This window comes from Thamnophis elegans, chromosome 1 (assembly GCF_009769535.1).
Source record: "Thamnophis elegans isolate rThaEle1 chromosome 1, rThaEle1.pri, whole genome shotgun sequence".
Classification (NCBI taxonomy): domain Eukaryota; kingdom Metazoa; phylum Chordata; class Lepidosauria; order Squamata; family Colubridae; genus Thamnophis; species Thamnophis elegans.
The window spans coordinates 69996406-70013281 of record NC_045541.1 but is presented as its reverse complement, the minus strand read 5'-3'; the positions used below and the strand labels follow the sequence as shown (position 1 = coordinate 70013281).

Sequence of the window (16876 nt, the reverse complement as noted above, 5' to 3'; positions counted from 1 at the left end):
ATTTGCTACTTGAGGCCAATAGCAATGATGAAGAAATTTCTGTCATCCTCAGTGGCAATATTTTTAGGGCCAAAAAATAAAACTCTGTATATTGGATCTGTTGAATAGAGAAAGGCCTGCCCCCCCACAAATGAGACACCTTCCACGATAATAGGAGAGGAGAGCCAGCCTAGAGACAGCAATCACAAGGCAGAAAGTAGCTAAGAGAGGAGGGCCGCACTCAGGAAGAGGCGGAAGAACTGGCCAAGGAGATGAGCGTCCCCTTCTACACCAGCCGGATAGACGAGGTCCTGCTGCACCAGGATGTGGATTTGGTCTGCATCAACCTCCCGCCTCCCCTCACCAGGCAAATCGCGGTGAAAACTCTGGGTGAGTCTCCGCGGAGAGCTTGGCGGGCAGCTGGCTGGACTTCTAAGAGGTGGGGCGGAGGTGGGAGGAGGTGGCGGAAGAAGCGGCAGCTCCTTGAAATGGAAAAAGGCCTCCTTTCTCCCCCCCTCAATGAGACGCCTTCCACGATAATAGGAGAAGAGAGCCAGCCTAGAGACAGCAATCACAAGGCAGAAAGTAGCTAAGAGAATGGGTGCAGGGGTTAGGAGAAGGCATGGGACAGGCTCCCAGCAGCGGCTGCTCGGATTTGCCATTTGAGAGAGAGAGAGGGAGGGAGGGAGGGGGAGAACGCGAGTGTGTATATTCCCTCCTTCCTTCAGCCCAACACTCTCGCTGGCATTCTGGCCAGATGAGAGGGACTGCAGAGGGTCTAGGGCAGCGAGTCATTCGATGGGAAACTTGCCTCTTGGAAGGAATGACCCAGCTTGGCTCCCGCTTTCAACGACCGAACGGAGAAGTGAAGAAGCAGGAGAGACGCTGCCCTCGCCTTGCCCGCCGGACCCCGAAGTGCACGAGGGATGCTTTGGCGGAGAGGCACCGCTTCCAGACCCTGCCGAGGGCCACACAAACAGGTGGCTCTTTCGGAGAGGCGGAGACTTTCCCATGGCTTGTCCGGAAGTGGGGCTGGAAAGGCAAGCAGGCTCCCCCGCCCATCCGCCTGCTCACTCACTACACTATCCCGCCCATGTGAGCAGCAGCGGATGGGCGGGGGAGTGAGCGATCGAAGAAGGCGCCAAAATTAAAAAGCGGGATCTTTTGGGAATGGCCCGGGACGCGGGAAAAATTATGACAAAGCGTGCCTGTCCCGCCAAATGCGGGATGTCTGGTCACCTTATTGTACACCTCCTCTCTAAACTATGAGCAAAGAATTATATTCCTTCTCCACATGTCTATTTCTGAATATGTACTGCAGTCTGTCACATAATGGACTGCAAAGAGGTGGGTGTAAGAATGATAGTAGAATTGATTTGATGTTACCTGTTCTGGAAGGTTTCTGCAACTGCATAGTGCAGCCTCCTTCGGGATCTTCTTTCCAGTTTTTCTTCAGCCCCAACATTGTTAACAGTCTGAGCCCCAATAAGAACCTTCAAGCACACACATATGCTAAGACCACCTTCAGAGAAGATTAGCCGAATACAGGGAGTGCTCCTAAGTAAAGAGAGCCTTCTGTTGTCCTTTTTGTCTAAAAGTTGAATCCTGTAAATATATCCAGCACATTAAATACAGAGAAGCAAAATCATTTTAGGAGAAAATTGGTCAAACTCTTACCAAATGTATCGTGGGTGGTGTCAACACATCATTCAACATGTTAGAACGGATTCCCTATTTCAGGGCTGAAAACTGCAAAATTCTAATTTCTTTTTGCTCAGTAAATAGGTTCTGCTTATGAATATGGTGAAAGTGGAAGAAAATAGGGCATTGATTACTGATTTTGTCTTGGTTGGATTTACAACAGATCCATTTCTACGCTTTATCTTCTTTGTGCTGTTCTTGGCCTCCTACACCATAACATTGATTGGGAACCTTGGCCTTATGGCCCTGATCTACCTAGATTCCCGCTTGCACATTCCCATGTACTTTTTTGTGGGAAGTCTTTCCTTCCTGGATGTCTGGTACTCTTCGGTCTACACTCCTCGGATCTTATTTGACTGTGTGTCCAAGAACAACCACATTTCCCTAGCTGGTTGTGCAGCCCAGTTCTTCTTCTCTGCTGGCTTGGCCTACACTGAATGCTTCTTATTGGCCTTCATGGCCTATGATCGCTATGTGGCCATCTGCAATCCACTCCTTTACGTCACAGCAATGCCCAAAAAGCTTTGTGCTCAGCTTGTGATGGCATCTTATACAGCTGGATTTGCCAATGCTATTGCACACACTAGTAATACTTTCCGCCTACGATTTTGTGGGGAAAATGTCATCAACTACTATTTTTGTGATGTGGCACCACTTGTGAAGATGGCCTGCGATGACATAAGGATCTATGATCTCATTGTATCTTCTGTAGAGGGTTGCAGTCTGCTGGTAACCACAGTTGTCATCTTGAGATCTTATATTGCTATTGGGGCAGCCATAGTCAGCATCCGTTCAGCTGCAGGAAGACTCAAAGCCTTCTTCACTTGTTCAGCTCACCTGGTCTCAGCCATTCTCTTCTATGGTTCCATTCTCACCATGTACTCCAGGCCATCTCTCAACACACTCCAGATTCAGACAAGGTAAATGCATTGTTCTACACGGTTGTCAACCCTCTGGTCAACCCTTTCATTTATAGTTTACGCAACAAAGATGTGAAGCAGCCTTCAAGAAAGTCTGGGGGAAATTCACTTCATCCATATGAATGCCATTGATATTTCCTTTTTTCAGATTGGATTACAAAAATAAAAGTTGTTGGAGAGAATCAAGAGATCGGAGAGATTATTTCAGTGATATACCATTGTCTTCATTCTGTAAAATCTCCTCACTTACTTCTCTCTATGAGAAATGGTTTCTCATCTTCCCACGATGAATATTGTAGAAACATGTGCTTTAAAGATGCATTATTACAGTATATCTTCAGAAAAATGCTTTGTTTCACTGTCCTTTTTATACAAATGTAATGGTCAGTAAACTCTAAATCTTTTTTGTTGTATAACTCATAATTTAAAGTCCAACTACACTCTTTCCACAAAAGTTAAGATACTCTCTCATTCTCCAGACAATATAATAATTTCTAATTCATTATTTCACCCATTTTTTACCATTTACATATCAAATTGATTTACTGGAAACAAATATCTATAAAAATTAATAGTGGGTTGTTGTTGTTGTTGTTTTGTTATAAAGAATTTAACAAGTTATTTTTATATCTTGAGCATCCAGAAACCAAAATGCTATAATTGTAAATATTGCCCTTTGACTATATCTGACAGATTATATTCCTCTTCAAGCACAGAGTATTTTAAAAATTCATCTTTATCATTTATCACTTGGCCCAAAATCAATATTCCCACTTCCCTCCAGTTTTTTTTCATAACATAATCTTTCCCCCAATGTTTAAAGTTGGCTTTTCCCATAGAACCTATTTAGCATAGGAAAAAGGTTTGTTTCTCCCCTCCCCCATAGGGTACTTCAATTTAAAGAATATAGAAAATGCAATTGTCAATTCATGAAGGCAAATTAAGTTTTTGGAATCTGGAATGATATCATTATGCTTAACTATTGTCAAGTATTAAATACTGGAAGCCAAGAATTAGTATTAATTTTCCTATTGGGTGGATGGACAGCATTAGGATCTACATGCAATAGAATATCTCTGGAAACCATTGCATCAGTTAGAAAGTTATAGAAATTATAGTTATAGAAATACTATGCGCCACAGGAATTTCAGTGGATTCTTTAAAATATTAGCATGTATTATTTATTTTAGTATTGAAAACTGCAAATGTCTTTCTTCTTCCTCCTCTATAAACAGATTGTGGTTATGAAAACGATGAAAGGGAGGGCAATCACACATTGTTTACACACATTGGATGGGTTTACAACCTACTCATTTTTAACAAAATGTATTTTTTATGCATTTTCCTTTATTATGCATCATGTTTCCATTTCTGCAACAGCAGGGTACTATTTGTATCAAGTCTTTTTAAAGTATATATAGTGTTATACACTCTAATTATAATAATTGTTCTCATAATCATACAATGTAGTCTCTTTTAAATATACATAATATTGTACATCATAGTTATAACTCTTAATCTCATAGTTATAGCATAAAAATCTATACTTGTCACTCTATACACTTTAATCTCTAGCCAAGTACAGTCCAATAGTAATATTACTTATAGTGTGTGTGTGTGTGTGTGTGTGTGTATGTCTGTATGTGTGTATATATAGATTATATGTATATATAATCTTCTTTTGTTACGTTATTAATCTCTGCATCTTTTATCTAACCATTTGTACAATGTCCCATGTTAAGTAATACTCTGTTTCCTCTTTATTCTTAATTTCCATTGTTATCCTGTTTTTTTCAGCACATTCTAATATTTTCTTTATTACCTTTTCATCTATAGGTATACTTTCATTGTTCCTATTTTGTGCATATGTGTGATTCTTGCTGCTGTTATTACATGTAACATTAAGTTTTGTTGTATTTCCCCGGTACTTAATAAGAACAGTTCTTGTTTTAGATCTGTTTGCTGTGCTGTCATCTCTTCTAACCACTTTTTTTATCTTTAACTAATATTTTTTTGCCATTGGACAGGTCCATCAAATATGGGAGTAGGAACTGTTTACATTCCCAGCATTCTGGTGAAATACTTGGGAACATTTTTGCCATTCTTGCTGGTGGCAATGCCATTTATAGAACATTTTGTACAGGTTTTTTTATATGCTGTTGACATCATTAACTTGTAATTTCTTTCCCACAATTTTTGCCAATTATCTAATGCTATCGAATACCCCCAAATTTTTGCCCTTACTATCATGCTTTCTTTTACATATCTTCTTCCATTTTAAAATAAAATAAGTAATTATAAATTTTCTTTATTAATTTACTACCTGTCCTTAACAATATCTTAACAATTTTATTAAATATTTTAATTACAGTTGTAAAATTTAATATAAATTAAAATCAGAACTAGAATTATAAAGAAAAAGTGCAAAAAAGAACAAAGACAAAGAAAACATATAAAGAAAGGACTTTCAATCTTTATCAAACAAATGATTCTTCTTCTTCCCATAACCCAACCCTTATTTACAGGCAAATCTATAAATCATCGACTTTTCAATCCTGGTACCAGCAGAAAGTTCATAAATGGCTATCAGAACTTTGTAAACATATTATATTAACTTTGATCAACCAAATCAACTCTATATTTCTTCCTATTACTTCTAAAAATCTTGATCTTTAACTCATTCAGATGTCACTGGCTTTGGTCCCTTTGCAGTTTTTCTCTTTCCCATCTCAGGGGCTTCTTGGAAGATTTAATCAGCATCGTTTGCATGTCCACTAAAATGTTCTTTGCCTTGCCATTCCCTTGGCTTGATTTGTAATTCCACTTTAATTGCCTTCTTTATTTTGTAATACCCACTTTAAAAACATATCCAGGATTTCTGGTTCTAGTATTTCTGGATCAGATTTAACATCTTTTGGACATAGTCTATATATAGAAGTACCTCAATGTGACATTTCTGATATTGTGGCTAATAATGTCTGGCTTCTTTCTTTGAGAATATTCTGCAGTATTACTTTTTTATAATAATTTTAATATTTTTTAAATTAAAGTTTAAAAATACAAAGATAAAAAACGAATACAAATTAATACAAATTGTGTGTAAAGAGAGGGGGAGAAAAAGGGGGAATGGAAAAAGAAATATAAATTATCACTGTCTCTAACATTCCAACCAAAGATACTGTATCTTTATCCCGTATCTCATATTTTATCTATTAATAAATAGATAATAAACAATAAAGCCACATCATTCAATCATAATCAGTAAAAGTCCATTAAGAGTTATCAGAAATAAGAATATAATATATTTAACTATGAACAAATAAATCAATTTCATAGTCTTTCCTTTCATTTGTACAGTAATTTAACATTTTCTCTAAAATTGCAATAAAAATCCTTTCTTTCCATATCTAATCTCATATCTATCTTTTTGTCTTTTTTTTAACTTTCTTTTGCCATTTGTTTAGTAAAACATGTTTAAATAAACAATTAAATAATACTTTAAAAAGGGCTGGTTTTTACCAATAATCATATTTTTTCTGGATAAGGCCTCAAAGCAAGTGATGTTTACTGCTGAATTTCAGCTCTCAAGGTAGAAGTTGATTGTTTACCTGAAGAACTCAGCTAGCACAGGGGACAGTGTTTTTTTCTTACGCAAGGAAAAACTCCCTTGGGAGCATTAGGAAAAAATATTTTGGCATGATAATACTATTCCCATTTCAGATTGTCAAGAGGACAAATTTATTGCAACTGTAGGCAATCAAGGCTGCCTAATCTCAGGAAGGTTATTTTACTTGGGAAAAAATAAGATTCCCAGATATGCTGATCTGTTGCTCAAAGGTTCTTAGCAGGAAAATGTACCTGGTTTCTTTAGGTAAGTTTGGGATCATGAAGCATCATTTAGGGAGATGTCTCTCTCCTAAGCTACTACCATTCTAGGAACTAGGTCTACTCTAGTCCTCCCATGGCCCTCTTCTCACAGCTGATTGTCAAGGCTGTAAGAGGCTGGCTCACACTGATCCATTATAGAGGAAGAATAGAAGAGAAGAAGTTTTCCAACTTCTGATTTCCCCCAGAATCAATTCCATGCATAGTGGACGCTGACTTCTGAATCTTTATCTTTGGGGACAATCAAATACAATTTGGATTAAAGGTGGTTCTCTATAATTTTCTGTACAGAGTGATGCTTGATAGAGAGATTGAGTTAGAACCCTGTGATCTTGTGAGCTAGAGAATTGTATGACAAATAGAAAATTCAAAGAAGATACAAAAATATTGAATTGCTCTTGTTTTCTGGAGAAGGATTTCAAGGTTTCAGAAATATGGGTTTTTCAACAATGAAGGTTTTGTATTACATAATATAAACATCACAGTACTGAAGGGAAGAATTTGGGTTCAAGGTAATTTATGCTAATTGAGGAGTTTGAATGGATTAAGCAACTAAGCTTTAAAAGGTTGAATACTGAGGGTGTCCCAGAACAAAGTAAGTAATTAACTTCAGCAAAAATGAATGCATTACTCTATTGTACTATTGCTGCTATTGTCATACTATTTTATTAGTATTATGATAGAGAACACAGTTGATATTTGCTCTGATTTTGTGGAATCTGCTAATTTTGTATTTCCCAATAAGTTGCCCTTCTTGGGCTGTCTGTGGAAATTCCAGCTTCCACAGACAGCCCAAGTCTTCACCCTCTGCTACTTTGAAATCATTCTGACTTTTGGAAATTGCCCTCCTGTTCATTGCGTTGAGGGCAGATATTTTTTATCTGCTAACCTTGCATCTCTTTCAAAGCTCTTGTACATCCACATATGTGGAGGTTATTCATACTGGATTCACTATGGGGCCAATGCCTACAGAAGTGTATAAAATTATAAAGTAAGCCCTTCCGTGGACCTTATGCTTCCTTTAACAAAGGGCACAACTCCTTGGAGTCCCAAAATATCAGCCGGGGATGTCAACACAGGTGGCATTAACATTAGCATACATACAGATCTCAATTTTATTATATTATTATATAATATTATATATTGTTTATCTCCCTATCTTATAAAGATTCCAGCTTTAGTGCCCTATTAAATAAGAACATAACTTAAAGAAAATAAAAAGACAACAAACATGAACAAAAGAAACAACTCATGCAACGGTTTAGAAACAGTTTTAATTTCCCCCCAAAACCAGCCGATGGAGCAGAAAGTTGGCATCAAGAAAGGCACAAGGCAACAATGTCCCCTGTCTCCATTGTTGTTTATACTGACATTGGAAGTATTAAATAGAAATATTAGACAAGATACGGAGATAAAAGGCATGGAGATAAAAGGGAACAGTATAAGTTACAGGCGTTTGCAGATGACCTAGCCTTTATTTTAGAAGACCCATGGATTAAACCTTTTTCTGAACGTTATATGGCCTTCACTTCTGGATTTGTGGTAATTGAATTTCCATGCATCACTTTTAATTTTTTAATTCTTAATTATTTATTTTATTTTTTCCAAGAATCTGAGTAAATAGAGTGATTGTTGGCAGAAGAGCTTTCCTGGGGAATCAGGATGGGTTTTTTTTTAAAGTCTAAGCTGACTGACAAAAATTTAGCATCATTTGTTCTCTTGACCCAACCTTTAAATCGGTTGGATAGAAAGAAAGTTCTCTCTCCTTGACCTTCATCACTCATCCAAAATATTACCTGGGATTCTTGCAAGATGCATGATAAACATATGAAGAGTATAAAAAGAAATCAAAAGGATCTGGGTGGAGGAATCTATGTGGAATATATGCTTCCTTTCCACTTCATCCCATTAAAAAAGGCATCATCCCCATGTAATACTCTTGACAAATATTTAGAAGTATTTTTTTCATTACTAGTCCTAGAAGGTTCCTCCAACTGCACAGTCTAGATATCCATGTGGTCTTCCATCTAGTGCTCCTAAGCAATGAGGCCTTTATCTTGTCCTTCCTTTATAAATGCTGAATCCTGTAATATATCCACGATATTAAAAAAGCAAAAGCATTCTGGAGCATAATTGCAAAATCAAAATGCGTTGAGGGAGGGGGATTCAATACATAATTCAAAATATTAGCATGCACTCTTCATATCAGAGCTGAAAACTTCACAATTCGAACTTCTTTTTCAGGTTACACTTATGAAAATGATGGAAGTGGAAGGCAATCGGACATTGCTTATTGATTTTGTCCTGGTTGGGTTTACAACAGACCCATTTCTACGCATAATCTTCTTTATGCTGTTCTTGGCATCCTACACCCTAACGCTGGCTGGTAATTTTGGCCTTCTAGCACTGATCTACCTGGACTCCCGCTTGCACACACCCATGTATTTCTTTGTGGGCAGCCTTTCCTTCCTTGATATTTGGTACTCCACAGTCTACACTCCTCGGATCTTGTCTGACTGTGTGTCCAAGAACAACCACATTTCCCTAGCTGGTTGTGCAGCACAGTTCTTCTTCTCTGCTGGCTTGGCGTACACTGAATGCTTCCTACTGGCCTTCATGGCCTATGACCGCTTTGTGGCCATCTGCAACCCACTCCTTTACAACACTGCTATGCCCAAGAAGGTCTGCATTCAGTTGGTAGTAGGAGCTTATGTAGTGGGCTTTGCCAATGCAATTGTACACACTGGCAACACCTTTCGGCTACATTTCTGTGGTAATAATGTCATTAACCATTACTTTTGTGATGGACCACCACTTGTTAAAATGTCTTGTAATGACACAGGTGTCCATGAACTCATTGCAGCTACTGTATTGGGTTCCAATTTGCTAGTACCCACAGCTATCATCGTGAGCTCATAACGTTGGCATTGGAGCAGCTATAATTAACATCCGATCAGCTGCAGGGCGACGGAAAGCCTTCTTCACTTGCTCAGCTCACTTGATGTCAGTCTCCCTCTTCTATGGTTCCATTTTCATCATGTACCTCACACCCAACTTTAACCGTTCTCCAAACTGGGACAAGATAAATGCACTCTTCTATACTGTAGTCAACCCTCTGGTCAATCCTTTCATTTACAGTTTACGCAACAAGGATGTGAAGGCAGCCCTCAAAAAAGTTGGTTGGAGATTCATAGCACCCAAATGAAGGCCATTGAAACTCTCTTTCTCTGGACAAATTTCAAACAAGTTAAACCTTACTTTATGGTATCAACCCTCCCTCCCTTCCCTCTCTCCCTCCCTGGTGGTCAAGGGAACCATCTTCAAAATCTCCAGATTTGTTGTTCTTGGTGGGCAATTGTTTCTCACACACATCTTCCCAGGCCTTTCCTTACCCAAAAGCATCTTCAAAATATGGTCCATGGAGGGTAAATAGGATGAAGCATAGCAGGCAAGATCAGGATGGAAACATTGGACAATGATAGACTAGGGACACAGTTTCAGCCTTAGGAAAGATGAAAATGTATCAATTCAAGGTGTGCTTAATTATTTTCCAAACATTACCCACTATTTGAAAATTACTTAAGGGCTTGTTTCTTAAAGCCCTCCTCATAGTCCCATTCTATAAATGTCCCTGCACTCGTGATTATTTTAAAAAGTATACAGCCTTAATCACATTGTCCCAAAACCCAGTCCTTTCCTGCCTCAGCAATCTGGCTGGACAGCCTTTCCTGGTTTCATATGGGATAGTTTAAAAGCAACAACTGGTGTATTTCTTCAGCTTCACTTCCTCCCCTACCAAGAATCACCCATTAAGAAGAAGGGGAAAAATCAGCAATTTTATTCTTCATTGAAGGGTGGAGTGGGGCTGAGCCTAACTGAAGGCAGGTAGGTAGCTGGGATCCAGGATTATCCACTTTTCAACTCACCAGAGTGTGACAGGATGGAGCAACTTTGCCAGTAATCTGTCATTCAGTCTATTGCTGAACAGGGTGCATTGGCTGGAGCAGAAAAGGACTATTTTCCCAATATCAATGAACACTTTATCCTTCCTTCAGACCTTCAGTAATAAAGCCCCGTGAAGAATCTTGAACTTTAAAGATTCAGAATCTTTAAAATCATTTTAGCAGTTTTTAATTTTGTTCTCTGCTTCTTCTTACTATTTTTATTTTTATTATCGTTACTGCCATTAGTCATGGATTGTGAGCCATTAAGACATTTTAAGCTCTGCTGACTCATAGTTGGTATTCAGGTTCATGAATATTTGACTTTATCAGAAAACTTCAGTTCTAAGTAGGAGTCAAATGTTCTGCAAATGAATGGGGGATACATATTTGAGATCAATTACTGTGCAATGATTATTTCTTGTTATTGCTATTATTAATACTTATTGCATTATTTGACCAGAATCAGAATTTTGTCACTCATATTCACAATATTGGTGGTAAAAAATCACCCGAAACAGCCACAAGGTCCCTTCCAAATCTGCTATTCTGTATATTCTGCATGCTTTGGCTGCTTCCATGAAACCTGAGATGCCCTCATCTTTGATGGAGTCTGTATCTGAATTGAAATCGACATTGTATTTCTATCAAAATATAAATAAATAGATATTTATTTATATAAAAGACTATAAAAGACTTATATCACTTTATTTCTTCTCCTGAAAAGGATGCCATCTAAAATCTATTGAAATACTTTTTGAAAAAATGTTTTTTGTTCTTACATTTAATTATTTATTAATTATATGTACAAGTGTCCCATTTCAGTGCTCATTCAATAAAATATACATTAAAAAGACCAAAAACAAAAATAAAGACACATATTGCTCTTTGAATGCTTTTTAAAAAAAATAATTTAATGTGGATATTGTTACTCATTTTTGTTTAGATCATTGTAATTGCTATTATTGCTATTATTATTAAAAATAGTTTCTCCCTTTCTTCAAAAAAAAAACCACCATAGCTTCTAAGATTGTCTTGTTGTATGATATACATTGTATTTATTGGACCCTCTCCTGCTTGAATTTACAACATAGACTTCTGCTGTGAATGTATACTACTAGTTTTTTATTGCTGCATAGCCTCCAATTTTAATGTCCCAATCCCTTTATTACTCAGCGGGGTTCTCTTTTCAAATGCTGTTTTTATTCATTTATTTACTTATTCAATTTGTATGTCCACCCATTCAACCAAGTGACCCTGGGCAGCTTACAAGTCTACAACTTTAAAACAATTAAAGCAAATAATGCTGTAAATCTCCAAGTGTCATTGCATTGCAGGAATGGGTGGCAAATACATTTAATAAATAAAATTTAAAAAACCATTAAAACAATAAAAACACTCACAAAATATGTACAAATATAAACAGCAGCCATGATGATTAGTCTGCTAAATAGTAAAGCCAACTAATAGGGCTCTTCTCGCATTCCAAGTACATAGCCAAGTTTTTAGAGCTTTGTGAGGCGCTAACAGGGTTGGGGCCATTCTGATCTCTGAGGGATGTTCTATAAGGCAGGGAACTAGAGCAGAAATAGGTCCACATCTAATTTCTGCCAGTCAGCACTCTTTGACTGATGGGCACAGTCCGTTGCATCTGATTGGATGGGTAGACAGTCCTGGAGAAAGAAGTCCCTCAGATAACCTGGTGCCAAGCCAAATGGATTCTTGCCACTGTTGGCACACACCTTCTTAAACTTTGAGGCTTCCACACACAGATTATATTCTGAATATATTGGGCAACCAAAATAATACATTTTAAAGGATAAGCATCAGATTTTTACAATTGGCAATATAAAAAATATTGGTGGGCATCATTAAGTCCTATGGTCTTATGAATAATTCACATATGTTTGGAAAAATATTTTAACATATATATAACATATATATATATATAGATAGATGTTATATGAAATTATGAGCCAAAATTTTGGAATAGAATTACTTTCAAGAGATATAGTCTATTTGTCCTGGATTGCTCCTGAGGGAATTATTTTGAGAAACTGGAAAATGGGTATTATTTCATTATGAAGGGCAGGATTTAAGAGACATATAACTTTTCTGTTTTTGAAAAGACAATTATATCTATTAATGCAAAAAATATTTATTCTATTTGTTTTCCTTTTTTGTATTTATGTAAATATTATGTAAGTAAATACATAATAATAATTTAAAAGGATTCACTATGATCACATATACTTTTTGGAGGGTTCCCCACCCCCTCAAAAGAGGCCCTGAGACAAGTGATGATTGTAGCTGAACTTCTAGTGTCCTCAGGGTAGAATATGACAGTTTATCTGGAGAATTCGGGAAGCCTCTGGAGTGATTTTTCACCTTTTTTCCCATAGGTGAAACACCCTATGGAAGGTTTAGGAAAAAAACTTTTGGTAGCAACTATAATATTCCCACTTCATATCATCAAGAGGGATAATTTAATCTAAGTGCTTCCATGGGGAACTGAGGCTGCCCAATTTGAAGGAAAGATGTGAGCACTTTATTCATGAAAGTACAATGTTCCCAAATAGGTTGATTCATTGGTTTCTCCAACAGACATAGCAGGAAAATGTACTTAGCTTCATCCAGGTAAGTTTGGCATATCTGGGAATAGTTTAGGTAGATGTCCAACAGGATTCTATGGTTATCGCAGTTAGGATTTGACCAATGCTCTCAAAGCCATTTGTGTCACTTCTGATTGTCAAGGGTCTCAGAGCCATGCACCAACCCAACCCTTCTCTATTTCTGAATACGGAAAGGTGTTCAAAAGTGGTTCACTTTTCCGATTTCTGCTTCCCTCCATGTGCATGGCAGTCATTTCTTCCAACCCTTCCTCTAAAGGAAGGTTGGAGTCAACCATGCCTCTGACAGGAGTCTTAGAATGGGAGTTGAAAGACAAAGTCCAGGTAGAGCTCTAAGAAACAGCAGGAAAAGCTATTCACGGGACATCTTTAAGAAGTTTACTTATCTAAACAGTTGATTTCCACGAAGGGAAAAGAGAACTATTCACACTTCAAAGGAAAGTGGACAATAATCTGGATCTAAGCAGAAGATGGCAACCCCCTGAGGAGTCTTGGGGAGAACCTTGATTGACAAGCGTGCAACTGCACAAGGGGAGGGAGGGAAGATCTTTTCTGCTGCTCCACAGAATGGAAAAAAGGCCCTTTCCTCTGCTATGAGATTTCTCTTTATTTTCCTTTTTTATAACAAATATATTAATCAGGGTAGATTCCTTGTCAAACTTGGTTAAGTTTCTGCTATATACTGTCAATTTTTCCATTGCTTTGTATTCTCTAATTTTAGTCTCCCAAACATATTTGATTTGCAAGGTTTCCCTTTTCAAGTTTTGTCCCAGAGGGACTCTTGCCATTGTCAGCACATATTTTCATAAATTGTGAGGGATATTGTCTAGGATCATACCTAATAAAAATACATGTATGTTTGATTCAAATTTATTGTCAGAATTTTCTCGATATATTGAGGTATTTCTTTCCCATACTGTTGAGTCTTTTTGTATATATATTAAAATGTTCATTTTTCATTGTGGCAATTCCAATATTTATTGCACAATTTGTTCATCTTGGCAATTTGTAAAAGAGTCATAAATCAACTATCAAATATTTTGAACCAATTTCTCCACAAATTGTAGCTTGAGGTCAATGTTCTTGATTTTTTTTGTATAAGTTTTTCAAACACTGATATTTTTCCCAGGGTCCTGTCTTCTGCTGTGAGATTTCTTTTTATTTTCTATTCAGGGTAGATTCCAGCTTCATTATCCAATTCTGATTGCATTTGAAATTGTTTATTGGGTCCATATGTATAATCTTGCATATGTAATCAGATACCTCTTAATATAATTGTCCTTGAAACAGAATTGCTAGTAATGCAATTGTTGGACTGGCACTTGTATTTAACAGGCTTCCTCATCTAATATATCCTTTCAATTCTTATCTTTTTTGTCACAAAGATACTTTTTTTCAAGAGGCAACTGGACTTAATGGAAAATTTAGTTGCCTCTTGGAAAAAAGCACCTTTGGGACCACCATGACCTGGATGTCTGAGAATCTCCATAGAAACCTATCTTCTTTGTTTTGTTATTCCATACATACCTGTGAATGAGCTTGCTTTTTCTCTAAGAAAAGTTTTCCCCCAACCTTCATCACTTATGATCCATAACTCTTACGAAGGATGCTAGGAAGCTGCAGTGATAGACACATGGAGAGACTAATCCAAGGACAGCCTGGGAGGTAAAATCCATTTGGAATTTATGCCTTCATTTCACCTTAACACATTTTAAAAAGGCAATATGTCCTTCAAGTCCAGGATGATGCTTTATGTTAACATGAGGAAGACCATGCAGTTTTCTTGACAAAAATGTCAAAGTTTTTTTCCCCTCCATAACCAGGTTTTCTCTAAATCTACAGTCAGGGATTCTTGATGATTTTCCACCCAGTTTTCATCAACCCTGATCTTGTTAGCAGTCTGAGCCTGCTTTCAGAAAGGATTACACTGTTTCCTTGAAAATAAGCCCTCCCCGGATAATAAGCCCAATTGGGCTTTTTGAGCGCATGCGCTAAAATAAGCCCTCCCCTGAAAATAAGCCCTCCCCACAAATATTGCAACACAGCAGCAGCCATGAGGTGACCACACTCGCCACCTCCTGCATCTCAAAAACAATAGGACCGCCCTGGAATTAAGGCCAAGTGCTTATTTCGTGGGTCAAAAGAAAACAAGACCTTGTCTTATTTTCGGGGAAACACGGTAGTAGACTACAATGGAGCGCTGCTCCTAAGCAATGAGGGCCTTATGTTATAATTTTCTTATAAAGGATGAATCCTGTGAATGTATTTGGAATATACATTAAAAAAGCAGAAGTAAAAGCATTTGGTAAAGTAAAATAGTCAAACTCATACCAAATATGCTAGAGAAGGGGGACTTCAACATTGCCAAATTTTGACTTCTCTTTCCTTTGCAAACAGGTTGTGCCTATGAAAATGATGGAAGTGGAAGGCAATCGGACATTGCTTACTGATTTTGTCTTGCTTGGGTTTACAACAGACCCATTTCTACGCATAATCTTCTTTATGCTGTTCTTGGCCTCCTACACCCTAACGCTGACTGGTAATTTGGGCCTTGTAGCACTGATCTACCTGGACTCCCGCTTGCACACACCCATGTACTTCTTTGTGGACAACCTTTCCTTCCTGGATATTTGGTACTCCACAGTCTACACTCCTCGGATCTTGTCTGACTGTGTGTCCAAGAACAACCACATTTCCCTAGCTGGTTGTGCAGCCCAGTTCTTCTTCTCTGCTGGCTTAGCGTACACTGAATGCTTCCTATTGGCCTTCATGGCCTATGACCGCTTTGTGGCCATCTGCAATCCACTCCTTTATGTCACAGCAATGCCCAAGAAGCTCTGCATTCAGTTGGTGGTAGGAGCTTATGCAGCTGGCTTTGCCAATGCAATTGTACACACTGGCAACACCTTTCGGCTAGATTTCTGTGGCAATAATGTGATCAACCATTACTTTTGTGATGGGCCTCCACTTCTTAAAATGTCCTGTAATGACATAGGTTTCTATGAACTCATTGTGGCTGCTGTATTAGGTTCCAATTTGCTAGTAACTACAGCTATCATTGTGAGCTCATACGTTGGCATTGGAGTAGCCATAGTTAACATCCGGTCAGCTACAGGGAGACGCAAAGCCTTCTTCACTTGCTCAGCTCACTTGATGTCAGTCTCCCTCTTCTATGGTTCCATTTTCATCATGTATCTCACACCCAACTTTAACCACACTCCAAACTGGGACAAGACAAATGCACTGTTCTATACTGTAGTCAACCCTCTGGCCAACCCTGTCATTTACAGTTTACGCAACAAGGATGTGAAGGCAGCCCTCAAGAAAGTCTGAGGTAAATTCACAATAACCAAATGAATGCCATTGATAGTCTCTTTCCCCAGATTGTACTTCAGATGATTTAAACCTATACTGTCAGCCTTCTTCCTTCCTTCCTTCCTTCCTTCCTTCCTTCCTTCCTTCCTTCCTTCCTTCCTTCCTTCCACAGCAATCATGATGATAGACGTGTATGAATGAAACCTGTGCTTAATTCTCTCCCAAACTCTAACCAATATTTGGGAATTACCTCAAAGGTGTTCTCTTAGAGTCCTTCTCACAGTCACGTTCACATTTGTGTTCCTGCACTGATGTAATTATTTAAGAATGTGTACCAGCCTAAATTGCATTGACTCAAAACTGAGTCCTATCCTGCTTCAGCATTCTGGCTGGATAATCCTTACTGATTTCATATGAGATAATTTAAAGGCAATAATTGGTGTATTCCTTCAGCTTCACTTCTGCCCCAACCAAGGATCTCCCATTAGAAGAGGGAAAAAATCCC

General features: G+C 37.9%; 1 protein-coding gene and 2 pseudogenes across 1 annotated transcript; all 3 read left to right on the top strand.

Moving 5' to 3' along the window:
- Positions 1-1779: 1779 nt before the first annotated feature.
- On the top strand, positions 1780-2732 carry LOC116505279 (annotated as a pseudogene).
- A 6015-nt stretch (positions 2733-8747) lies between these two features.
- On the top strand, positions 8748-9690 carry LOC116503341 (annotated as a pseudogene).
- Positions 9691-15471: 5781 nt separating this feature from the next.
- LOC116503346 (olfactory receptor 9G4-like) lies at positions 15472-16389 on the top strand. Its single transcript, XM_032209715.1, has one exon. It carries the CDS (start codon positions 15472-15474, stop codon positions 16387-16389), a length of 918 nt encoding a protein of 305 aa, XP_032065606.1.
- Positions 16390-16876: the final 487 nt, after the last annotated feature.

Excerpts from the sequence above, each read along its gene's own strand:
- LOC116503346 (XM_032209715.1), top strand. The coding sequence starts at position 15,472 with ATGGAAGTGGAAGGCAATCGGACATTGCTTACTGATTTTGTCTTGCTT.